Source organism: Simochromis diagramma, unplaced genomic scaffold (assembly GCF_900408965.1).
Source record: "Simochromis diagramma unplaced genomic scaffold, fSimDia1.1 OVJJ01000421.1, whole genome shotgun sequence".
Taxonomy (NCBI): Eukaryota; Metazoa; Chordata; class Actinopteri; order Cichliformes; family Cichlidae; genus Simochromis; species Simochromis diagramma.
Genome location: NW_024387250.1, coordinates 1049564 through 1074995, shown reverse-complemented (window position 1 = coordinate 1074995; position 25432 = coordinate 1049564). Strand labels below are relative to the sequence as shown.

The 25432-nt window shown below is 40.4% G+C and overlaps 2 protein-coding genes across 4 annotated transcripts; one reads left to right on the top strand and one right to left on the bottom strand.

The window, feature by feature from the left end:
• The first annotated feature begins 512 nt into the window (after window positions 1–512).
• Window positions 513–13338, top strand: fbxo11a (F-box protein 11a). 2 transcript variants are annotated; one of them, XM_040001339.1, is made up of 22 exons: window positions 513–888; window positions 2758–2882; window positions 2989–3070; window positions 4162–4303; window positions 5364–5493; window positions 6131–6214; window positions 6334–6466; window positions 6553–6659; window positions 6790–6901; window positions 7153–7259; window positions 8311–8448; window positions 8668–8885; window positions 8979–9159; window positions 9262–9384; window positions 9607–9692; window positions 9826–9902; window positions 10012–10155; window positions 10325–10435; window positions 10561–10668; window positions 10749–10857; window positions 10949–11047; window positions 11677–13338. In XM_040001339.1, exons 1-22 carry the CDS (start codon window positions 795–797, stop codon window positions 11804–11806), a joined length of 2640 nt encoding a protein of 879 aa, XP_039857273.1. In that variant the 5' UTR covers window positions 513–794; the 3' UTR covers window positions 11807–13338. The 2 variants fall into 2 exon arrangements, with proteins under 2 accessions (XP_039857273.1, XP_039857272.1); XM_040001338.1 differs by having other exon boundaries at window positions 4159–4303.
• On the bottom strand, window positions 12399–20657 carry msh6 (mutS homolog 6 (E. coli)). 2 transcript variants are annotated; one of them, XM_040001336.1, is made up of 10 exons: window positions 20248–20657; window positions 19371–19576; window positions 19087–19262; window positions 16324–18892; window positions 15541–15824; window positions 15292–15409; window positions 15111–15200; window positions 14838–14992; window positions 13637–13836; window positions 12399–13523 (listed from the first exon to the last, which is right to left on the bottom strand). In XM_040001336.1, the coding sequence occupies exons 1-10, from the start codon at window positions 20505–20507 to the stop codon at window positions 13442–13444; spliced, it is 4140 nt and encodes a 1379-aa protein (XP_039857270.1). In that variant the 5' UTR covers window positions 20508–20657; the 3' UTR covers window positions 12399–13441. The 2 variants fall into 2 exon arrangements, with proteins under 2 accessions (XP_039857270.1, XP_039857271.1); XM_040001337.1 differs by having other exon boundaries at window positions 19371–19573.
• Window positions 20658–25432: the final 4775 nt, after the last annotated feature.

Below are 25432 nucleotides of genomic sequence, written 5' to 3'. Positions count from 1 at the left end.
TCATTAGCAGAAGTCCAACTTTCATTATTTAGTTTACAAATAAAAATCAACAGATGTTGATAAGCTGAGGAACACTGGTTTCAGGACCGGTTCAAAAGATGTGGGCTACCGATGTTTACAATCTGAATCCCTGCAGGAGTTTGTGCTTTTAATGTTAAGATCAGTTTATTCATGAGGTAAATAAATAATAATGATGAGAGGCTTTATTAATCCACGTGCAGAAATTATCTTCTTACTTGAGCAATTATATTCGTTGCCTTTTATGTAGTCTATGTCAGGTGGTCAACTCTATCATAATATAACCAACGCTATGATCTGCCTTATTGGGTATTTTGAGTAAATGATACTTGTAATTATTGTATTTAGTACAATATGTCGCAAATGTAGACTTTAACTACACTACCCACATCAAGAGGTTGGCTGTTTCTCACAGCAGACTCTCACATGATAGACGCTCCAAAGGCTGGGCTCTAAAGGGCTAAAGTAACACTGTTAAATAGACCGCCTTGAACGAGGAAGGCGACGTGATGGCGAGAGGTCCTCCCATGTGATGTGACTGAGGCCTGACGGACTGTGCCCGTCTGTTATGGCTCCTCCTGCTACAGTAGAACGGGGCTAGACGTAATACCAGTGCGGGGAAACGGGAGTTAACACACCGCGATACGTTTCTCGGGAGCCTCGGCTAAAGATGGCAGATTGTGCAATGCTGACGAAAAAGACATAGACGGTGTCCTCGGCGTTGCCTCTTCTGCTGTGAAGGCTTCGATATTTCCTCAAGATTACCAACACCCCAAATGAACTCCGTCAGAGCAAGTAACGTTAGCAGAAGACCTAGGCGAGTATCGAGGCCGCGCCCGGTGCAGCCGGAGAGGAACCACCAGGAAAGAGGTAACGCTAGCTCAACGAGTGTTAGCATTACTGGAGTGAATTATAGCAGGTTTTGAGGTTGAATTGCGTGTTTTGTTTTTTGGGCAGTTACGCCTGTCGTTTGTTTATATGTGCGCACATTAAGGTAAAGTTGGTTGCTGTGAATGTAAGAGCGATCACCAAGGGTCGCTATGCAGCCAGGAAACACCGATGCTTTTGTGTTTGTAGTTAGCATTCAGGCCGCGCTTTGTTTTGCTAGATTTTTTTTTCTCCGAGTCGGCCTTTCTTTTGCTTTTCTCACCTCGCGCTGGTGTTTAGCTGTGTTTTGTGTTATGTGAGATTCGATTAATATAGAAAATGACATGTGATAAACATCGGTTTGCTGGTTCTATGGGTAACAAACGCAGGGGAGGAGACATAAAGTGGTTTTGCCAGTTGTCGTAGCATGCTAATTTAACCTAGCCTGTGCTAGTTTAGCTGTTATTATTAGCCTGTTTGGCTAGCTGTCTGCGTCCTGCCGTTCTAAAAACTTCATGTCCATTATAACAGTAACATGGCATTGCGAGATAGGTTAGTAGTTAATACTATTTCGTTTATTTGGCCTAGTCACATTATGTTTTAGTTGTTACAGTAGCACTGTCTAACAGACGGTGTAACGCCAGCGATTTTTTTTCCAAAATAAACATTTCCTTGCAAAGGATGCTATTTAATCACAATTGCTATGCCTGAAAGAGCTATAGTAAAGACCCGGTCGGTCTTGAGGGACACCAATAAGCCACATTAATGGTTTGTTTTTTAATCTGATTTACAGTTGGACTAATCTCATATTGTGACGTTTGAGCTCACAGCATCAATTGGCAGTTAACCTAAGATGTGCTGGATGTGTTAATGTTTACAAAATAGAGCATCATAAATTAAACCGTCATGTTCATCTTAATAAAAATAACTTATTAGATTACTTGACTTCATCTCTATTTCTCAGTTAATTTATTCATGGCCACAATTGCAGTGTAGCTCAGTTGTGATTTCATGGCAGTAGATGAATTGGGCAAGGCATAGTAGATAACAGATACCCAACAGCCGCTTTGCTTATTCCACATGATAGTGTCTGTTATGTTTTAGTTAAACAAGTCAGCAGAACTTATGCTTTGTCAGTTTTGCAGCTTTATATGAGAGCATGCTTTTTCTGCTGCAGGGTCTAACAGACTGTTTGTAGTGGTTACAGGCCTAGTAGCCAGTGAGAGTTATCCTTGAAACCAGAGCAACAAGCAGTGATTTGGGGTAGCTATCAACTCATCATACCTTGGTGAATAGGCTTATAAACATACTGTGTGTCTCGTTTAGCTGAGGGTTCATATTCTGATTAGTTCAATTTTCCAATTATTTGAATCTCCTGTTGATAGGATTTGTAATCAGCTTGTTCTTCACACACCAGGTAATAGTCAAACAACCTTTTTTACTGGCTTTTGTCCCGTGAGGTAAATGCTGTAAAGGAAGCTGAATCTGTGCTGTTGTTCTTTTTTAAACAATGAATTAAAGTTGTGAAGTCATGCCTGTTGTTCAACCAAATGTTCGACACATGCATGCAAATTAATGTCTGTATTTACAGATAAAGACACATGCTTCAGGGCTTTAAAGCAGAGAAAGCTACACCACATAGGTTAAGTAAATGCATGCAGAGTGAAAAGGAAAAAGATTATGCTGTTCTTTGGTTTCTTTTGGTCTTTTGTTTCTTTGGACAGTCAGTTTTAAACTAGTTTTCCTAATGAGCATACTAAAATGTTACACCGAAAAATCTGTTGAAAATACATCAACACAGGCTTATCTGTTGTATTGGTTTAATATGTTGAGCTGTAAATAATCATTGGTTTTATCTTCCACCTTTTCCAGATGAGGACGTTCCTGCAGATATGGTTGCAGAAGAATCCGGTCCTGGAGCCCAGAATAGTCCATACCAACTTAGAAGAAAGTCTCTACCCAAGAGAACAGTGTGTCCGACAAAGCCAAGCATGGAGGTACGTCTGTTAGGAATTTTAGAGATGGATAACTGCCTAAAGGATGTTAATTTAATTTTGAGGCACATACCATTTCTAAATATTTTCTACGACTTTTTAAATACAGGGTGCTTCCACTTCAACCACAGAAAACTTTGGACACAGACCTAAGCGTCCCAGAGTTTCTGGAAAGTGTCAAGATTTACCAGGTAAGTAAGAAGACATTTTTTTTGACTTGCATGTTCAAAAGTTTGTTCCCTGCAGCTTGTGAGGGTTAATTGTGCAAGCAGTTGGAGATAGCAATGAGAAGAACAAGTTATAACTCATTTAGTCTGTCTTGTTGGGTAGTAGTGTGCAGTTGTATGTCATACAGAGTGTCATATTTCTTTTTACTAAATCTTTTATGTTATGATTATATCTTTTCTTGGGGGTTTGAAACGTTATGGGTACCAGAGGCCTATGTGGTACACAGACTTGTTATGGCATAGTTATATGGGTCTTATGTCATCTCTAGCTTAATTTAAAAATAATATATGATAAGAAACTATGGTATAAACTTTAGTGAACCGATGGCAGTTACTCATGTTTTGGTGGATTTAACGTGACAGTTTTATTCTTCAGTCCATCCTAGCTATTCTTATGATTGGCAATTTTGGGGAAAATGACTGTGTTATAGTATAAAGATGTTTTAGAGTAATCTCTCTAAAAATGTCTTTGCTAAAATTGTGAAGCAACTCCATAAATTTGTCATTTGGAAAGTATAAAGTCTGTTATTTGTGGTGTATGGCGTCTTTTTTATATAATGTTGCTCCAGCCAAAGCATCCCAAATAAATGCTTGCCTTGTTAGATGGCATTTGGTTATGCCTTTACAATTGTCAGAATGTCTTTATGTTGTGCAATGTGCATACTGTTGTTCTACATGATCTGTGTTTAAAACTAAAAGTACTTCTAGGTCATCGACAGTCTCCAAACAACGGTGACTGCTACTGAGCAGATCATCTTAGAGGCTGAGCTAATACATTTTTTAAAAAATGGATTATTTATGTGTACAATTAACAGAGAAGTAAAATGACAAAAAGATCAAATTTCTAAGCTGGCAAAAAGCTCAACACTGTTTGCATTATGAGAAAGCCATGGCCCATTATCTTTTGTTTCATGAAAAAAATATTGTTATGCAGATGAATATGCTGTGTCTGTATGAGTTAAACCGTAGCCCAAAAACTGAGGATTGATTTTATGTGTGGAATTGGAAAATCATTACATGCATGTCTAATTCAGTGATCGTCTTTCTCCCAGCAGCTCCAGCAGAGCAATATTTGCAAGAGAAGCTTCCAGATGAGGTGGTGCTAAAGATCTTCTCATACCTTTTGGAGCAGGACCTGTGCCGTGCAGCATGTGTGTGCAAACGCTTCAGTGAGCTGGCCAATGACCCTATCCTCTGGTGAGACATGACAAAATGACAAAACATCCTATTGTGCTATTTTTTTTATTATTTTTTTTTTTTTAACGGTTATTTTAACATAGTAAAATACCCTTTTTCTATAGCCATTAGCCTTTACTAACTTTAAATTAGCGTTTGTTAATCTAAATTTTAATTGTTGATTACATGTTAAGAATCCAACAGAAACCAGATATTATTGTTTATTTAACAGCAACAGAAATCTCATTTTATGTTGTGAGCAAGCCATCTTTAATAATTAGATGTGTGGGTGTGTGTCACTGCTTTACTTTTCTTTAGAACAAATGTAATTCAGACTTGGTTGATTTGTTGCAGTACATACACTGTTGAGCTTGAAGTCATTGGGATGAGCACTTTGGCTTAATGTTGTCCTACCACGCGTCATTGGAACAATTAATTTTTTTAATCGATACAGCGTCGTTTCATTTCATGATGCCACGTGAACCATTCACCTTTGTTGAGTGGATGGATTCAGAAGTGTGGACACGATTTACCAAAAAAATCTGGATTGCAGTTTGCAGCCTGTGTTGTTGAATCATTGCAGCTAATTGTTGGCAACCAGCACCAGCCATGTATTTTGCTGACACACTGTTCTCTTCTGCCACAAATGACTTCAATAACCCACTCATGCTGTAAGCTGCAGTCTATTCAGAACAAGCACTTTTTGAGCACCCACTGCATTAGTTTGTCTTCAGTGCCTCAATAAAATATAAATGTATATATACACACACACATGCACGCATACACTGTATAATTGTTTCTGTGGTTCTTCATAGAGTCTTGGGTGCTGGCTCATCATTACTAGTGTGCAGAAGGACAGTAGTCTGTATTAATACTACTAATAATAACAAATGAATATAGCCCAGCCACCATATAATGTTGCAGCCTTTTTGCTAGTGGGCCAGTGTGTCAACAATTATATTGTGGACGTGACCTTTTTTAAAATGTGGTCATCACATTTTTGCCAAACAATGACTTCTGTATTGTAAGGAATTCTGACAAATCGAAGGATGTAAACTCCTGGTATGCCTTCATATTTCAGGAAGAGGCTGTACATGGAGGTTTTTGAATACACGAGACCCATGATGCACCCCGAGGCAGGGAAATTCTACCAGATAAACCCAGAAGAATATGAGCAGCCAAACCCGTGGAAGGAAAGTTTTCAGCAGTTGGTATGGAAACTACTGACATACAATGTAGTAGCATTGGTTTCAGACTAAAGTGACCTAAATAATGTTTGCAGAGCTTCAGTTCTAAATGAAGCAGGCCATGAAAACCACATTATCTAAAATGCTTTAAGAAATACTTTTACTATAAAACCTTTTTAATCATCGAATAATTAATCAGAAAATTGAAGGGAATGAGGTGGGGCCATTTGGGTAGAACCTTCTTATACATGTAATCCAATTTTTATATGGTAGTGCATTATTGAGCAACTTTAAAGGCAGTGTTGAGACAGAAACAAGGTCATTGTTGAATCGTTGAATGATTCTTCTGTGACCTTTTTGCTAATGTAAATTCTACCAGTGTGGACATAGCTGAAGTCACAAAGTGACATTCAGTATTGAAATAAAAGCGTAGAAGAGGATGTTTTTTTTTAAGATGGAAATATTGTTTACAATTATTTTCTCTGTAATACACTGATCTTAAGTATTTTCTTTTCCCTTCAGCAAAATTGTCTCTTTTCCGTTTGTTCCTCCATCCTTTTCATTACACAATCCTTTTGTAATTGTTCACTTCTTCCACATATGAATAATAGTAGTGTTTCTTCCCCTTTTTTTTTTTTTTTTTTTTTTTTTCCCCCCGCAGTATAAAGGCGCACATGTAAAACCAGGCTTTGCAGAACACTTTTACAGTAATCCTGCCAGATACAAAGGAAGAGATAACATGTTTGTAAGTGTAATTTTTACATACTTTAAAAAAAAACAAACAAACAAATCTTCCACTTTAATGTTGCGGTCATTCATCTGACCTGTTCTCTTTTCTTACTTTTTTCTTTTCCCTTCCCCCAGTACTATGACACCATTGAAGATGCTCTTGGAGGGGGTCAGGAGCCTCACTTTGACGGCCTGATATTTGTCCACTCTGGTATTTACACAGACGAATGGATCTACATCGAGTCGCCTATCACAATGATCGGGGCTGGTAAGTGCGTTTGTAGTCATGGTTACGGTTTCAGTGCACCCTTGTTTAGTCTGGTCTCTAATTAAACCAGTCTGGCCTTTTTGCAGCTCCTGGAAAAGTAGCAGAGAAAGTTATCATTGAGAATACCAGAGACTCTACGTTTGTATTCATGGAAGGCTCAGAAGATGCTTATGTTGGATACATGACCATTAGGGTGAGATGACTCTGATATTTCTTTCCTCACATATACAGTAAATGTTTCCTTTTTCCCCATGTTGTATGTATGTTAGTCCTGTTTTAGCTACTGTTGTCACATTCAACATTAACAGTTTTCTCTCCTGCAGTTTAATCCTGATGATAAATCCGCCCAGCACCACAATGCACACCATTGCTTGGAGATTACAGTCAATTGCAGCCCCATCATTGACCACTGCATCATACGCAGCACGTGCACAGGTAATTTTGTTTAGATCTGACTTTTCAGGCCTTCAGAGGGGTCAGTGGGAGCATTTGACAGAAACTAAAGTTGTTTTTGGTTCCTCATAAGATAAAATGGCTGGGAATTACCGAGGTCTTGTGTTTATGTGTTTGTGATGAAGTGTTATTTTCTTTTTCTTTTTTTTCCATGATGGCGCACAGATTGTTTTCGTTGCTTGTTTTGACAGGTACATTTGTGGACTAATATATCATTGTCATGCTTGTTTCAGTGGGGTCAGCAGTGTGTGTCAGTGGTCAGGGTGCTTGTCCCACAATCAAGCACTGCAACATCAGTGACTGCGAAAATGTTGGTCTTTACATCACTGACCATGCACAGGTAATGCACACCTGTTTTTCGTGTTATTTAAATGTAGAACTTAAATGCATATGTCAGCTTCTGCTGAGCGTGTCCAGCAGTCTCACATCTTCTGAATACCATCACAAGTCTAAGTCCAGTCTACAGAGATCAGTCTTTTATCTATGAGGTTAAGGAAAAATGGAAACTAATCAGCAGACTTACAGCTGACCTATTATTTTGTTTGTTGCTATTTTCTGTCATGTGTATAATGTTACAGTGATTAAAGTTAGTATTAAACATGTCCAAATAATCATACATGTGTTTGTGATGAGTGAGTCATTCAGCAAGGCGAGAGTTCAGGCCTTAGACCCAGTTTCTAGTGTTTTTTGTTTTTTGTGCTTGTTTTTCTGATTGTGTGGTTCTGGTCATCTGCTGGAGGCAAAGCACACCTATAGAATCAAATTAGTCTCCTTGGCAAATGTAAATGAATGAACACATTCTTGCCAAACTGTCTCCTTGAGTAGCATTAAAAGCATGTAATTGCATACAAATAACTGACAGGGCAGGGAGATTTATAGTTGTTTGGTTTATGCACAATAACACTTAACTTGCTACATTAACTTTGGTGTTTCCTACCAGCAAATGATTTACACATACATCTGTTGACAGGAAAAAAACAAAAGAAAAATATTATACATCTTGTGAGTGAAAGAGTACGTTCACCTTTATGTCACTTAGAAAGTAGGTAACTGGAATGACCAAAGAATTCTTGCTGTATTGCTGTAGATGTTTAGGTTGACAGGATTGGTTGGAAAAGCTGCTATTTTTAATCAAGAACTATAATTATGTTATTTAGATTTGCCATTTGTTTTCAGAGCCTTACACCAGTGCTGCTTCTATTCTGATCAATTTTGCCAAAACTGTGTTTTCAAACCAGTGATGTAGCTTTTCAGGAAGAACTTCCCATTAGAAGAAACTGGCCATTGATAAGACAAAGGCAAAAAAGGATAAACTGTGGTTTTACATAAAGGATCATGGCCAGCTGGGGACGAGTAGGTTTATTTTAAATGCAATTCTTCATGTCGTTCAGGGAATCTATGAAGACAACGAGATTTCAAACAACGCTCTGGCTGGGATCTGGGTGAAAAACCACGGCAACCCAATCATCAGACGGAATCACATCCACCACGGCAGAGACGTGGGAGTTTTTACATTTGACCACGGCATGGTGAGATCCACTTTACTGATGGTTTTATGTTGTGTATGTTTGTCAGCCACTAAATTGTATGAGAAGAAATTCAAATGTACAATATGTAGTAGCCAAATAACACTAGTGCAGATAAACTAGGTGAAAAACATAAAACAACATGATGATGGTGCACTTATACATATAAGCTAAAAACCACTTTGATGGGCTTATAATAGGTTTGTCATTCTCTGTTTCCAGGGTTACTTTGAGAGCTGTAACATCCATAGGAACCGTATAGCCGGCTTTGAGGTGAAGGCATACGCCAATCCGACAGTGGTTCGTTGTGAGATCCATCATGGTCAGACAGGAGGCATCTACGTGCATGAAAAGGGTCGCGGCCAGTTCATTGAAAACAAGATCTTTGCGAATAACTTTGCAGGCGTGTGGATCACTTCCAACAGTGACCCCACAATACGGTCAGTATGAATTGAAAATCTTGAGCTCAAATCAGGTCAGCATTCAAATCTATCCGATTATTCAGGTTCTCAAATTTGTTCTGTCCAAAACAGGGGCAATGCCATTTTTAATGGTAACCAAGGTGGAGTTTATATTTTTGGTGATGGCCGAGGTCTCATCGAAGGAAACGACATCTATGGTAACGCCTTGGCAGGAATCCAGATCAGGACAAATAGCTGCCCTATTGTCAGGCACAACAAGATTCATGATGGCCAACATGGAGGAATATATGTGGTAAATATTTCTAAAAATATTGTTTTGCATATTTAAGGGTTTTTCACTCCAGGTTTCTTATTTTTATTATGAGGTGAAACCGTTTGTTTCTGTGCCATGCAGCATGAAAAAGGACAAGGAGTCATTGAGGAGAATGAGGTGTACAGCAACACACTGGCAGGAGTGTGGGTTACAACGGGCAGTACGCCAGTGCTGAGGAGGAACAGGATACACAGCGGGAAGCAGGTCAGATCACAGGCTAGTTAGTACACCTAGAGGGATGTATATTGTTCATCTGATCATAATGGTCATAATTCTGATTTCATGAGATCACAAAGTTCCATCTAAGACCAACTTGATATCCTGTGAATTAAAAGAAGATGGATAAAGGAATAAACCATATTTATGTACAAGCACATTATGAATCACTAAATTAAAGCCAATATATTTTCATTGCCATTTTAACAGGTTGGAGTTTACTTCTATGACAATGGCCACGGTGTGCTTGAAGACAATGATATCTACAATCACATGTACTCTGGAGTTCAAATAAGGTTTGTGTAACATGACAAATAATAACAAGTAACATAAGCAAGATTCACCTGAGCAATGCCCTGATGTTAGGGTGGTCTGGTAGAGTGGTATTGAAGCAGCTGCTCACTTTTCCATTGTGTCCTCCCTCCCCAGGACGGGCAGCAATCCTAAGATCAGACGGAACAAGATCTGGGGAGGCCAGAATGGCGGCATTTTGGTTTACAACTCAGGTGAGAAGAAGAGATTTTTCCGTCTTATTGTTCTCTTTATTGTCATAGTTAATATACTGTTTAAACAATATTGCCTCAATAACAAAACATCCATGTATATGTTCTCTAGGCTTAGGTTTCATCGAGGACAATGAGATCTTTGACAATGCAATGGCAGGTGTGTGGATAAAGACAGACAGCAACCCCACTCTGCGGAGGAATAAAATCCACGACGGTAGAGATGGCGGGATCTGTATATTCAACGGAGGAAGAGGTAACCGATTCATTACAGAAAGGAAGTGGAGTAAATATTCAAGTGGTTAAAAGTAGTGTAGATCTAATTTGGCTTTATAATATTAGGAAATTCAGACCTAAATTAATGTAATCCTATCTTTTGGTATGTTAGTGAATTGTCAGATTAAAAGTCCATTTTCTGTTATTAGGTTTGCTAGAGGAGAATGACATTTTCAGAAATGCCCAAGCGGGGGTCCTCATTAGCACCAACAGTCACCCAGTACTGCGGAAAAACAGGATATTTGATGGCTTCGCTGCAGGTGGGTAATGCATGCACGCTAGCTTTAATAGCTCATGATGAGATGCTTGAATTTAATTATTGTGGACTTTCAACATCGCTGTGTCTTTGTAAATTGATTATTCTTATTTGTTTATGTAAAACTAGGTATTGAAATCACCAACCATGCCACGGCGACTCTAGAGGGCAATCAGATCTTCAACAATCGTTTTGGGGGGTTGTTTCTTGCGTCTGGTGTCAATGTTACAATGAAAGGTACAGTATTAGTGGCAAAGATTTTTAAATATTATTGAATAAAAATGCAGAAATCTCATACAAATTTCCGTTTCCTCCAGATAATAAAATATTGAACAATCAAGATGCCATTGAAAAAGCTGTGAGCAGAGGTCAGTGCCTGTACAAGATTTCAAGTTACACCAGCTACCCAATGCACGATTTTTACAGGTAAACTTTTTTTCACCTCTCGCACTCAAAAATAACCTCAGCTATTTTTGTTTGTGATTGTTTAAAAAAAACACACCTTGGGTTTCCATAGGTGTCACACTTGTAACACAACAGACCGCAACGCCATTTGCGTGAATTGTATCAAGAAGTGTCACCAAGGACATGATGTAGAGTTCATCAGACACGATAGGTAAGTCTGACTGATGCATGCTAGTAAACAGACTGGCTTGTTGGTGCCTTCCTTTGAAGCTCCCCACTTTAGACCACAGTGAAAGTGCAGAAGCAGAACACAGCATTCACAAAACAAGGAATTAAGAATTGCTGCTCTTTCTTTCTCCCTGCATGGCACACGCACGCGCGCGCGCGCACACACACACAGCAGAGAAAAACAGCAGCAGTGTTTCTCATGATGGTGGATATCAATAGGCTGCAGCAGATCACTGCTGTTTCAGTGTATTTTATAATGCAAGCTTGGCTTAACCTGCCACATCTTTATTTGCTGATGTAGAGATACCATCTCCGAGACAAATAGCTTGCTGCTAAGTGCACTGATAATTAATTCAAATAAGCAGATTTTGGCTAAGATACAGACAGTGGTAGGAGGAATTGAATGAAGAGAAACAAAACTAGTCAGTCTGCCTGATGGTAAAGAGAATAATGTGCATGCTCGCTTATAAGAAGCTTGGCGTCTGATTACACTGTTTAATTTTTTACTAGTCACAGATGTATAGAGGCATATTAAATACAATATAATGTACTCTCTTCTCTGTTTTCGGGGACCAAACATAATTATTTTTTCTCCTCCGTCTCTGCCTACAGATTCTTCTGTGACTGTGGTGCTGGGACGCTGTCAAATCCTTGCACGTTAGCAGGAGAGCCGACACATGACACAGACACTCTGTATGACTCAGCTCCCCCTATAGAGTCCAATACACTGCAGCACAACTGAGCTCAAGTCCCGAGGTGCTTCTGCGCTTCAGCAGTAATGGACGTATAAGACACTTTAAATTGTGCCGTGGAAGAGCAATTCCAAACTAAAACACAGATTCACTTTGGCAAAAATATACAGTGACTTTAAAAAGTAAAACAAAAAAAGACTTGCGACTCGGATATTCTAAAAGGAGACATTTAGAAAAAGGTGATTATGGATGCCTCACATTTTCTTTTCCTTACATTTTTTGACAAAAGATGACATCAGTGGGACAGAGCAGAAGAGCAACTGATTCGGGATTTGTAGGTCTGTTGATTTGGTCAAGTAAATGATGCCGGTGAGAGTTGGACAAAATCCACCGAGGCTTATCTGCTTTTGGGAAGCGGATGAATGAGATACTGCAGTGTACAGATCCAACATGGAGAGTCAGTCAGAAGAGGCTACAGCTCGTCTCATGAAAAGGCAAAAGCCCCCAAATACAACAATGCTTCCATCACTGGGCAACCGACGTGCTCGTATGATATGTACGGGAAAAACGACCTAGCACTTCAGCATTTTTTTTCTTTTTCTTTTCTTCTTCAAGACAACTGTTGAGATTTGATTTTAATGCTTTTTTTTGTGTAGTTTTGTATTTTCATGCAAAAATCTTACTGTACTTGAATGTCTTTATTTTATTAAATGTGTTTTAATTTTTTTTTGTTATTATACCCTAGAATTGCTGTAATTATACTCATGTCGCAGTATCTAACTTCTTTCTGTGAAAGAGATCAGAGACAAGAGAGGAAAACACTAAACACTTTCTCCAGCAATGTTGACTCCTTTACACTTGCAATACAGAAAAATTAGATGTGTAATTGTGCTTTCACAAGACTTGTATATCTTCTTGTGTTTGTTGATGATATTCCAGTCTGCTTTACATGATCTATGCATATTTTTTTTTTGGTTTAGTATCTGTTGGCCTGTCACCATTACTTAAATTAAAGACCAGGCAGTACAGATTTACATGCAACTGCATCTTGATTGGAAATTAACCCATGATAAGCTAATTAATACAGGTTTCTTTTTAATAATCTCCGGCCCTGGTCAGCATTTGACAATAAATGACCTGATGCCATTTAGTCTGTTACTTTGAATCGATCTCAGTTCAGTAGGTAATCCTGACACAGGTGTCTTTTTCGCTACCATCGCAGGCACGGATGCTGTTTAACAGCCCATTAGGATACAAATTCTGGCTTCCTTTGTCCTCCAAATGAAAGAGCAGTCTTATGAAAGCATAAGTTTTGATGCGTTTTTCCATTGTTTGCCAATGTTGCTGGAGAATTTAAAGAGGCTTTTACTCTACTGAAGCTGAGACAAGTATCTATATACAGCGCTTTATTGGTTTTATTGCCCCCTTCCCCCAATTCATGTGTACTGGTGATTGTGGGTTCTCATACAGACTGAAATGTATGCATGTATCATAACATCTAGACTTAATATATTGTGAAGTATTCAATAACCGTTATGTAGGCGCTAGCGTGAATTAAAAGGGTTTAATTTCCTAGATGAAACATTGTCATTTTTTAAAAATAAACTTTATTAGATCAATTCAGTAGTGTTTTTTTTAATGACAAGAAAACAAAACAAAAAATGCATTGAACTTTTAACAACATTTTACAGAGTACTGAGCAGTTGAATGAGGGAAGTGAAACGGGTGCTGTCCAGTGTAGCATCCTCAGCAAACTGGCACAGCTTCCTACATGAGGGGACAGGAGGGAACATAAGTAACCATGCTCTGACTTTAACAGATCAGCATTGTGTGTCACTGTAGTATCCGCAGAATAACTGATGCGAAACAATAATACGTACTTGAAAAGTCTGAGATTGACGGTGTTTGTCTCAAACTCTCTGGCCTTCCTGTGTCCTGACTGGATAACTTCCTCTGGTAGGTTGGCGAGTCGAGCAGCATTGAATCCATAACTCTTAGGACACGCACCCGTTATGAACTTGTAGAGGAAAGTGATGTTCTCTTGACTTTGATCCTCACACTCATTCTCCACCATGCACGCCTGAAGGAGGGGGCGAAAGGGAAACATGATACTTAAAACCCACAAACCAACTGCATTAAAGAAAAAACAAAACCTAGTAAATCCTCCGGGTTTGAAAAATAAATCATTGCCTCCTGCTGTTCCCCCTAATGAACAGCAGGAGGCAATTTTGGTGGTAAAAAGTCCGAAATGAGCTGCCATCCTCCTTTATGACCCGACTAAACACTTTTGCTAATGAGTTGATAAGAACTAAATGAGACCTTCATCCAATTTATGACTTCATTTTCTAGGTCCTATCCCTCCCTCAGTTGTCATGCCTTGACAACTAAAAGGCTCAACCTGATGTTTCATAACAGAAATTCGCATACCAAAGCTGTTTACAGTAATGCCACCATAGTGCACATTATATACGATACACTAAAGTAACACAGACTAACAAACTGTAAATATCGGTGTCTGAGCAATTGTGTGAAACTTGCCGTGCACAATTTGAAACGATCAAATTCTGGTGAGTTCAAAATTTCTTTATTTCTTCAGTTTATTTATACAGTGACGAATCACAACAGCAGTTGCCTCAAGGGGCTTTATATTGTAAGGTAGACCCTACAATAAACCTTACAATTTTTTGCACCATGTTACTAAAACAGCAAAATGTTAAGAGCAGGAAGCTGCCAGTTGCGGCTAGGGCTCCAGGCATGCAGCTGTGCTCGAAGAGCAGATGTAGCCACAAACTGCTCAATTCATTGTCTCGCACTAAAAGTTTTTGCTTTCATTTGTCTTGTACATGTTTGTACTGTGAACTGTGAAGAATTTAAATTAAAAACAGAATGCAATAATTTGCTTATCATTTAAGCATTGTATTTGACATTAATGTATAAAAATATAGCCCCATTTATTTATTTCAGGATTCATTTCCTTGCAAAATGTACTATTTAATTGGTATATAAATTTGTCTTTTTATTACAGTCCTAAATGACCTTGCATTGTCGAGTATCAAGTGTGATTAGCATTGCTGTACTCACCATGTGGCCCAAACGCACGGCAGGGTTGTTGGCATAGTCCTCCACCAGGGAGTGGTAATGTGTAGAGAAGAGAGTGCGACAGCAGATCTTCTCAGCAAGCTCCTTTACAACAGCGCTGGCGATTGCTGTGCCATCATATGTGGCTGTGCCCCTTCCTGCAAGCAGTTCACAGCTCAGTGATTACACCACAACAATATTGTGCTGAGAATACAGTCTATGCTATCCACCAATCATGTGAATAAGCTTTAATAAGCAAACTAAATAAATGCTTACCCAATTCATCCAGAAGCACAAGTGAGTGTTTAGTGGCATGGCGCAGGATGCTGGCAGTCTCACTCAGCTCCACAAAGAAGGTGCTTTCTCCTGTAGAGCACAGAGTTGAAAATACACGCTCAGCTCATGAAGCACAAGCTCAGATCATTATTCCTAATATGTTAAGAGTCTCTGATGTTACCAGCCATGATACGATCTGAGGCGCCCAGCCGAGTGAAGACCCTGTCAACTGGTGTGAAGCGGAGGCTCTCAGCTGGAATGTAGCAACCCAGCTGGGCAAGAATGATCACGAGTCCACACTGTACAACAGGAGCAGCACGTTATCTTAATATGGACCAACTGAGACTGCAAATACACCATCTATGTAGACTGTGGAAAAAAAACGTATGAAATTGTATGTATACATTTATACATAGTCAAAAATACCCACTTGTCTCATTAGAGTAGACTTTCCACCCATGTTTGGCCCTGTGACGAGGACGCAAGAGGCCAGACTGTCATCTTCACTATTTTCACCGGTGCCAGGGCAGCCAATGAAGATGTCATTAGGAATGAAGTCGTCGCCAAAAAAGGTCTTGGTGACACAGGGATGACGGGATCCCTTGAGGTCGATGAAGGCTGCAACCTGGGCATCATCCTCGGGAAGCACGACCTCTGGCCTGGCCATAGGCCCGTCGCCGCCCTGGCTGTAGCGAGACAAGGCCAGCAGCACATCTGGGGACAAAAAAAAGGACATAAATAAAAAAAAGAAGTACTGAACATTTAATTATTTACATTTAAGAACTAAAAAAATGCACATATTTAATGCATGTCTTATAGGTCTGCTTTGCTACAATAAAATTAATAAAAACAAAATCTTTGGCTGGACGTGTCCCAGTGGTACAAACACTTTCAGAAATCAAAAACTATGCAATAATCTAAATAACTGCAAACATCAACATAGAATTTCCCTGAAACAGAGACTTAGCCAAGCTGTGAAATAAATGAACTTACTTCTAACAAGCCCTCAGACTGGTGCAACATCATTATTTAAAAAACACAGTATGACAGTTTCTCTGTAACATCTGCAGGAAATGTACTGAGAACAGACCGGTGTAGTGAAAACCAAAACAACACAAATTACATATCGAGAAGATGGGGAAAAAAAAGAAAAAAAAAAAGAAAAAAGAAGCTTTTTAATTAAAAAAATAAAATAAAACAAAAGGATTGTTACCAAGCACTGCCATGCACTCCACAGCAGTCTTCCAGTCACTGTAGTTCTTGTCAAAGTTATAGAAGAGCATCCTCATGCAGTCTTTGAGTGCAGCATCTCTCTTCTCCTCAAATCCTTGCAGCTCTGAGAACATCCGTTCAGTCTTCTTTGTCACATAACGTTTCCAGCCTTTCTTTGTAGACTTTAACTCATACTCGTCGGGGATATCCCTCTCCAAGACGCTGTCAGGAACCTCCATCTGATAGCGATTTTTCCCAGTTCCCCAGAAGCACATGCTTTTACAGTCAAGTCTCTTCTTCTGTTTGTCCAGGTAATCCTGCAGCTCTCGTTCACAGTTCTTGATTCCAGTCAGAGCCTGGTCGTACTCCGGGTCAAAGCCAGCTTTGGGGGTTATTACTCCAGTAGTGCGGGCTTTCTGGTGGTCAAAGGCAGTGTCCCAGCGTTTGAGTTCACCAGAGAGGTCGGGAAAGAGGCCGTTCTTTTCGCTATTCAGGCTGATAACTCGACAAAGCAACGTGGAACGAAACTCGCCTGAAACTGGAGCAAAGAGAGAAACAATGTCCTGCATCGTTTTGAAACCTTCCAGTGCTGAGAGGAAGTCTGCTATCTTGCGCTTGCTGTAGGTCACATCCTCATAGAGAACTGCTCTGCTGTCAGGGTGGTCCTGGCTCTTCAAAGGTGTCCCGATACTGTGGATTTTGCTCAGCAGGCGCTCTAGATCTGGAAGTTTTTTTAGAAGGTCTGAAACCTCAGTAGCCTGGGCTTGAGCTCCCATCAGGTCCTCCACTGCATCCAGTCTGTCCCTGATAGATGTGGGGTTACACAGAGGAGCGCAGAGCCACTGCTTCAAAAGCCTCTTTCCAAACGGAGTAGAGCAGGTGTCCAAACGCTCCAGCAGTGTCCCTTCTGTTCCTCCTGACCCATTCTGAAAGATTTCCAAGTTTGCCAGAGTCACTCCATCAAGCACCATACGCTGACGAGTCTTGGCAAAGAAACTGGCGGGTCCTGCAGCTTTCTCCATCTCAACATCAACTGGGACATATTCTTCAAAGTTAGCCATGGAGAGCAGCTCTTGGTCCACCAAGCATTTCTTCAGGTAGAAAATGCATCCACCCAAAGCGGACAGTGCTAGTTCATAGCCCTCCTTAGGAGTAAGGCACAGTGAATCACTCTCAGATGTCATCTCTTTTAGAAGAGCGGGGAGAAAGCTGCTCCCAGTCCCTTCCTCCTTGCCAGTTGCCTCTTTAAAATAATCTTCTTCTGAGAGGGTTTTCAGAGTCTTCTGAGCATCCCAGAACTGTGTTCCTGCGTTAAGTCCTTCCTGCAGAGCAGAGGACAGAGAGGCTTTGAATATTTTGCGAGTTTCAACAGATGGGTTTCCTTTCTCAAAGAGCACCTCAGCAGGGGCATAGTGTGCTATGAGCGTACGCAGGCGTGAGCAGTGACGATCGTCTGAGAACTGACCGACATGAAAACAACCGACTGATGTATCAATAAAACAGACTCCATATGTGCGGCAGCGGCCGGAGCTTTCTTCTTCAGCCTTTTCTTTCAAACTCAGAAGGAACTTGCTCTGGCTTTCTGAAGGAGCACCATCCAACACACTGTAGGTTTGGGTACCACGTGTGATAATCCTGCACACTTCTCTTCTCACTACACGGTCTAATTTAGTGGGCTTGAACATTGTCTTACAGCGCGCTTCCATCATCTCTGGGGTCTCTGTCTGCTCAACACGAGCCACTTTGTAGCCTTTCTGCACCAGTACATCTGAGAAACGTCCAAAGCCAATCTCTGGAAAACCAGAGTGCGCCCAAGTCCCCTTCATGAATGTCAGTCCCAGCTCGTTGACTCCAATCACAGCATCCATGTGGTAGAGCTCATAAAACTTTCCCACCTTGTAGAAAATCACTGTATCAAACATCTCAGATTTGAGCTGCCACCACCGACGTATACCAGGAGTGATTTGATTCATAAAGTCATTTGGCACATACAAGGTGCTAGGATCATAGTCATCATCTGTCTGTCGCCGCCGTTTGCCGTCTTTTCTCTTGCCATCCTGCAACCACTCCAGTTTCTCATGATCCCAAACTGCCCCTACAGTGGAGCCTGATCCAGTCACCTGGCTCTCAAAGCTCTCGGGAGCAGAGAAGGCTGACAAACGAGATTTTGTGTCAGTTGCAACTGCTGCTGGAGCTCTTTTAGGTGCAACAGATGGAGCAGTAGGTGTCTTTGCTTTTGTTTTAGCCGACTTTTCTGCAGGACGTTTGCGCTTGGCAGGCTTGATGGGGCTTTCCACGTCTGACTTTTCGGTGCTCTCTTCTTTCTCTCCAAAGCTTTCCTTCCCTCGTTCCTCTTCATCCTCACTGCTCGACGCAGCGTGTTCTGGTTTGAACTCCTCATCGGATCCGTCACTATCTGAGGCCGCAATAATGCGACGGCGCTTGGCCTTGCTTCCTTTTTCCATTAACGCACAGAATAAACGTGTACTGACTTTGGATGGCTTCAGGGCTTCGCTTTTGTTTTCATACTCATCACTACCCTCTTCATCAGTCACTACTAAGCTGTCAAGCTGGAAAAAAAGAATAAAATATAAATTAAAAAAAAAAAAAAAACTTGCATTACTGACCAGTAATAATAAGCTGATAATTACACCAGGCGACTAAGGCTGCTGCCCTGGGAATAACATTACTTTTAATATTACAGGAGAATTTAGACTTCATGACCACACTGGTGAAATATTATATTCAGAAATTATCGGGTAACCTCCATTTCTTCATCATCATCCTCTTCTGCATCAGATGGGTCCGTGCAGAGAGGTATCTTTAATCTTTTTTCTGGGCTGTCAAACATAACTCCATCAGCCAGCTCCATTGCATTACGGATTACAGGTTTGCCACAGAAGTAGACTCCTCCAGGTTTAGCATCACTGCTGTCAGAGCCTGTGCAAATCATACAAAGAAATTCCAGCTTACTCTGAGCAGACAGCAAAAAAATGGCCCCAAAATGGATGCAAGCCACTGATGCACTTGCAACTAGGAACAACCAACCTTGGTACTCTCTGACTCTATTAGAGCTGACCCATCCTCTTGTTGGAGGTTCATCAAAGAAATGAACGTGTATGCGCTGGTCACGACCATGGCCCCTCATCTCCTGCCCAGTCAGAGGCTGGGGTACCACCATACACGGCCACCAGGGGTACCCTTCCATTTTTGCCCACACAAGGGCACCAGCACTGAATAAGCATGGAGGGCTGCTGAGGATAAGAAGAGCAAAGACACTTTCACACATCTTTCAATGCTGTAAAATTAACTTTAAACGTGACTCATTGCGTGTTACAGTCGATCTCTTGAATGGAGTGGAAAAGCAACACCACAACACCAGCTTGGACCTTTATTAGTCCAACAAGCCCCTCTTAAATATAATAATCAGTTTAAAATAGTAAAACAGAGGTGCAGGAAAGACAAAGGCAGTTGCAATTCACTTGTGATAAGTCGGTTTTGCAAATCCTTTTATCTTAAAAGCACACACGGCCACATGTCAAAAATCATCTCCCCCTATCGTGGGTAGGGGTGTGGTGCCCACTTGAGATGGCCCAAACAGTCTAAACTATGACAGAAGATAGTGATAAGTCCACACACCCTCCACTTTGATAAATACAGGCATTAGCATTGATTTGACCCAACAGCCAGCATTGTTCTGCTCGAGTCACCCCCAATTTCACGTGTCCGTAGCACAAAGGAAAGGTCACGCTACATTTTCTTTATTTATTTTCTGTCAGCTCTCATTTTAAGCGGTCTTAATACGTTAATTTAAAAAGAGAACTTACGCTGGTGTTTCTGGAGGCCTGCAAACAATTTTAGCAGAGGGAAGGAAAACTGTACGAAACCCGACTCCAGGAACTACACGGCTCCCAAACTCACTCACCTTTCTTTGGTTGTTTGGGCCTTGTCGCCAAATAGTTTCTTGAATCCTCCGCTCGCTGGCTTGGACTTACTTTCCTTCTTAGCTTTGTTGGTGTCTTTTGTCTGCTGCGGAGTCTGTTGTGCTTGCTCTTTCGGAGAGGAGTTGGACTTCTCTATAGAGGAAGGCAGGTCTGCTTCCTCCGGGGAGGGACTCGGCTTCGGTTTTGCGACTAGCGGCGGAGACTTGGTGAAGAAATTAAAGAGCGAGCTTTGCTTCGCCATGTGTGCGAGTTGAAAGTCTGTTTCCCTGTGTTTGTATTTTAAGTAACTCCAACGACAACCACCCCCAACCTTTCTGCATCAGCTAGCGTATAGCTAGTGAGCTTCACGGCGCAAAAGCAAGTCGTTCGCGGGAAACACTCACGGGGCGTTGTGGGCGTGGACAAGAGCCTCGTCCAATGATGAGTTAGCATACTATAATGTGGGAATCACGTGACCCAAACACAACTTTCGTTGTTGGCCATGCTGTTGGCGCCCCGAGGTCTTTTTCTTTTTTCTCTCTAAACTTTATTTCCAGGCGGATAAGTACAAATTACACTGTTTGTCATGTAGACACTCGGTACTGTCATTTATTGAAACAAACCACTGTCTTAGTTGTGTTTATAAAATGTTGAGGTAAAGAAACAGTAAATGATATGAGAATTACATTTCTTATTTGTCACATGAAGTAGTTCTGCAAGGGTTACTGAATCCAAGAGCTCCAGATGTTCCTTTGCTATCAGAGAGTAATCAGAATGAGATGTAAAATTAGTGCAGACAAAGAAAACAACTACATCTGCACATGTACAACATGCATACACGGTTTGAAACACAATGTTTAGATATACTTAGGCTTATGCTTGTTCATGTGTGGGGATCTAGCTGCTCTTTGGGAGGTGTACTCCAGCAAACATGACCTTTTGGGCAGTAGACATAGGTGTGGTCCCAGAGGAGCAGCCCAATAAGTGGGCTTCCCAGAGCATGCTCACAGTCATGATGTTGGCTGAAAACCCATAAAGGGGACCCAAATGGCAAAGGTGTTGTGTGCCTTGCATGGGCTAACCCACATTAGGACCACGGTTCACCTGCACCCAGTCGGCCCACTATAGCCATGCTCATACTTGAAGGTAGTGAACAACATGTCTGCTGAGATTTTTTCTTTTTCATGACTGTTGCAGCACTCTTACATATTTGCTTCCATAGATGCGCTATATGAGAAAAGTATGGTATGAAGACACAAGTAAATACACGTTTTTTTTTCACTCTGAATATTTAAAAATAACTCTTGAGTTTGAATAAGCATTATGGGCTCTCACAAAAGGACTTTGAGCTAGCCTGTCGCTCTTAATGTACCCTTGCCTACTTACTTATGTAGTGCTAAAGAATTTTTTTTTTAAAATAGACCCATTAAATAGAAAATAGACCTATAAAAATGTATTAGATAGGTCTGGCTTTAATATATTTAGGCCAAATGTAAATGCCAAAATGTTTGAATGAGACCAAAGTGATAATGGATGAGAAAATGGATCTGTATCTAAATTAAAATAGAAAAGCAATTCCCTTTGTTCCCGGTCATGAACTTTGAGAGCACTTGTTATGGTTATGTGACCCATAAAAGATAGAATAAGCATTAAGCAGAAAGCAATAAGCATCTCCCTAAGGATATAAAATAAAGATAAAACAGGACCTTGCTATTATTTATGGCATGGGTTATATGTGGGCAGAAGTAGCCTAAAGATTAAGGCATTCCTATTGAGAGTAGGTTTCTTTAGGGCCTCATTAAATCATTCTTTTAGTCAGCAGTCAAAAATGCCTGACGATGCAGGAAATTAGGCTTTCTGCATGAGTGCAGATTAGTATTGTAGTTTTGTTTATCTGTTATCTCTAACCTGCACTAGTCATTTACCACCAGCAGAGAGCAGCATAATACTGAAAGCCTCATAATAGCTTCTATATACAATTCTTACAATGTAACTCTAATATGGCATTAAATATATTCAGGATTCATAAACTATATTTCCTAACATCATGTTTGACACATTTTGATTGACGGTTTTAGGTTGCTCTCTAAATTTTACACACTTTGATCAATATAAAAGCAAGGTCTGTACTCTTAAAGCAGATGAGGAATGAGTACAGTCACGAGTCTTGTTTCAGCAGAATGATTCAGATGAAATATTACCGTCTACGTGGCCATATTGTTCCAGATTATGATGATGTATTAAAATGTCTACCTGCATATACTGCTGTTTCTGTCAAAGTGCAAATAAATACTGCTGCAACCACCAAAAAATAAGGATGGCCTTACGCATTCAAGACAAACAAACATCCACCCACAAAAGACTTTTTGGCATATGGTGTGTGGGTGATAGAAAGCATCTAATTAAGATACTATTATGAAACCTTACACAGAGGATGTTTTGAGGAGCATTTTCACTTCACTTAGAATTGACACTAATCAATGAGTAAACAGGATTCAATTGCCATGCCATCATAAAGACGTGGTGCCATGTGATGTAGGCTATACCACCTTTTATATAGGAACAATGTGGGAACATAATTAACAGGGTGACTTTTAGCATGATGAATGCAGGGTTATGTTAGAAGTAGTACATAATTAAAGATCTTTTGTACTCTGGAGAAAACTCATATTTTTCCTCAGTAACTTTCAGCACTCCAGGAAGCAGCGGTCTACTAAAAAAGCAACTAATTAACAGGAGCAGAAATTTCCTGAAGCAAACAAAGCTTTTTTTCATTCTCTTTTCTTTCCATTTTTTAACAGCAGGTGTTGTCTAATAACCTCAACAAGGATGATAGTCCCAGTAAGACATAGCAGCATGTTAAATTGATAAGCAGAAGTTTAAACTATCACGAAGTATAAGTAACTTATACTTGTGTTTTGATTGCTGTATAAGCAGTATAGCCTACCAGTGGTCTCAAAGCATCTTTAAGGACGCCCTTTAATCCCACCCAAAGTGGCATAAGAGGGCTAATATGATGGCCTATTGTTAAGCTTGTATGAAAGTATTAGACAGAATCTCTGCTGCTGATGTAGAAACAGGCGAATGGAATGGAAATATAATTTGGAACATAAAAAGGGAACTAGAAAATACTAAAAAAGCAAAACTGCTGACTCAGTTAATCTTCAGTCCCATCTAGGGTACTACATTCCTGTAGCACCTGCCAGCTCTGTCCACAGTGGCTGTTTGCCCAGCAGGCACACTAATCAGCCTGATGCAACAGTGCAGAGCAGCTACAGCTGACATGTTGAGTTTCCGTAGATGCTAAAGCGCGTTTTATGTTGCCAAGTGTTTTCTCCCCTCTGATCGTTATGGAACGCTAAGAGCCACTACAAGAGCCAGAGAGCAAAACGTAAACAGACATAAGATTCATAAAGTATTTACAGTCTGAGCACAGAAATCCCTTAAAGGACTCTTTCTGAATGACATTTTTGCAAGCACGCATGTCTGAGCTGTGTCAAGTCTTTTAGGAAATAAAGTGGCAAAGTAGTGCAGCCATGAGGGTAAAAAAATAAAAATAAAACCTTACTGTTGTTTCAAAGAAGAGAGGACTCAGATGCAGGATACTGGAGGCCGAATTTCTAACCAACAAAAAAAGAGCTTTACACATTTTAAAAAAGCTGGTGCAAAAAAACGAGGAGGAAGAATAGAGAGATATGGCCAAAGAAACAATAAAACAACAAATGAACAAAAACACTTTACAAATGCTTATCACGAATCAAAGACCACGACAGTTACATCTTATTCTGCCCTCAGTGATTAATGGTTGTGAGGCTACGTCAGGCAGGATTTATGGCGTAAAATACTCCCACCTCATCTGCGTAAATCACGAGCTGGGGCTGCAAAAGGGAACACCCACCTCATTAAGAGCTGGCAATTACAAGTCCTGTACTGGGAATGGCCACTTCTTGGATGTGTGTTTATGCACAGAAAAGTAGCAATCTTGTAAGAATATTAACCTCAGTGAGAAGCAGCACACAGCTGCAAGTGAGCAGAAGTGTGCAATAAGAAATAAATCTGCCTCTGAAAGAATTTCTTTCACTATTTCAGCCTTTTCTGGGCGATGACAAGATGATGTTTGAGTCATGTATGCAGTATGACTAAAAGTTGAAACACAAAGCATGTTGTCCTCTAAAACTATATTCACTGGCTGGGTAGTGGCATTGCTAAATTGCAAAGTTGTGTAGTAGAGTCTTGACAGAGTATACTTTTACTGCTGATTGTCATGACAGGTGAAACTCGGAGAAGATGTTCTGGTGAAAATGTAAAAAAAAATATTGTATTTGAAAAATCTTAAATGTCATGTGCTGCTTTGGTTTTGTGAACACATGGTAAAACATAATCTGCTGTTATTGCCAGCAGAAGCACTGGGAATGAAAACTCCTTCCAATATATTGTTTTAAGACACTGCCAAGTTGTAGCAGCGGCTCTCGATGGACATTACTTATTATGGCTGTCAGAATAATATGCCATCTGATGCTGCTGCGAGTCGCTCATTTATTCTGCACCAGTCAACTGAGGATTGAAGGAAGATCATGAAAAGCAAAGGGCTTAAAACAACATTATCCATATAAACATCTCTACAGACTTCTCAGAAGGAGCAAAAGCAATAACACTGATGAGAGAACAGAGACTCTCATTAGATCTCTCTGGTGCTATTCCCATTTTCCTTTCATGGGGACACTATCACCTTACTCCTTACTGTGCTTTTAATTATTTATTTACTTTTGATATCTTTGGTCTCTTTCTTTCCCTAACCGCTCTGGAAACAGTGCTGCTAGGGAAAGGAAGTTCTGCGGGAGTCCTCTTAATATAACGAGGACAGCATGTTACACGCAGTCGGAGGGAGTGATTCCCAAGCAGCGCTGCAACTGTGCAGAGACACTACATGAAACAGAAACTCAGTCATCCCTCCTCTCCTCCTTCCTTCCTTCCTTCCTTCCTTCCTCTCATCTTTTTCTTCCTGCGCTCTGCTGATTAACAGGCTGACCAGATAAACATAGGTTTTTGCTTTGTTGTTCATCTGACAGCCAACATTAGACAGATTTTATAATCACAGCGCTTCATTTAATGCCTCCATTCCTTCAAATTAAAACACAGAGACCAATTAAATGTCCTGCTGCAAAATGACTAGCGCCCTTTGCCACT

Excerpts from the sequence above, each read along its gene's own strand:
- msh6 (XM_040001336.1), bottom strand. The coding sequence starts at position 20,507 with ATGGCGAAGCAAAGCTCGCTCTTTAATTTCTTCACCAAGTCTCCGCCG. Across the intron at positions 19,263-19,370 it reads TAGAGTCAGAGAGTACCAAG|GCTCTGACAGCAGTGATGCT; the intron begins GTTGGTTGTTCC and ends TGATTTGCACAG. Across the intron at positions 15,201-15,291 it reads CTCAGATCGTATCATGGCTG|GAGAAAGCACCTTCTTTGTG; the intron begins GTAACATCAGAG and ends TGTGCTCTACAG.
- fbxo11a (XM_040001338.1), top strand. The coding sequence starts at position 795 with ATGAACTCCGTCAGAGCAAGTAACGTTAGCAGAAGACCTAGGCGAGTA. Across the intron at positions 6,467-6,552 it reads TATCACAATGATCGGGGCTG|CTCCTGGAAAAGTAGCAGAG; the intron begins GTAAGTGCGTTT and ends GCCTTTTTGCAG. Across the intron at positions 10,858-10,948 it reads CCAATGCACGATTTTTACAG|GTGTCACACTTGTAACACAA; the intron begins GTAAACTTTTTT and ends GGGTTTCCATAG.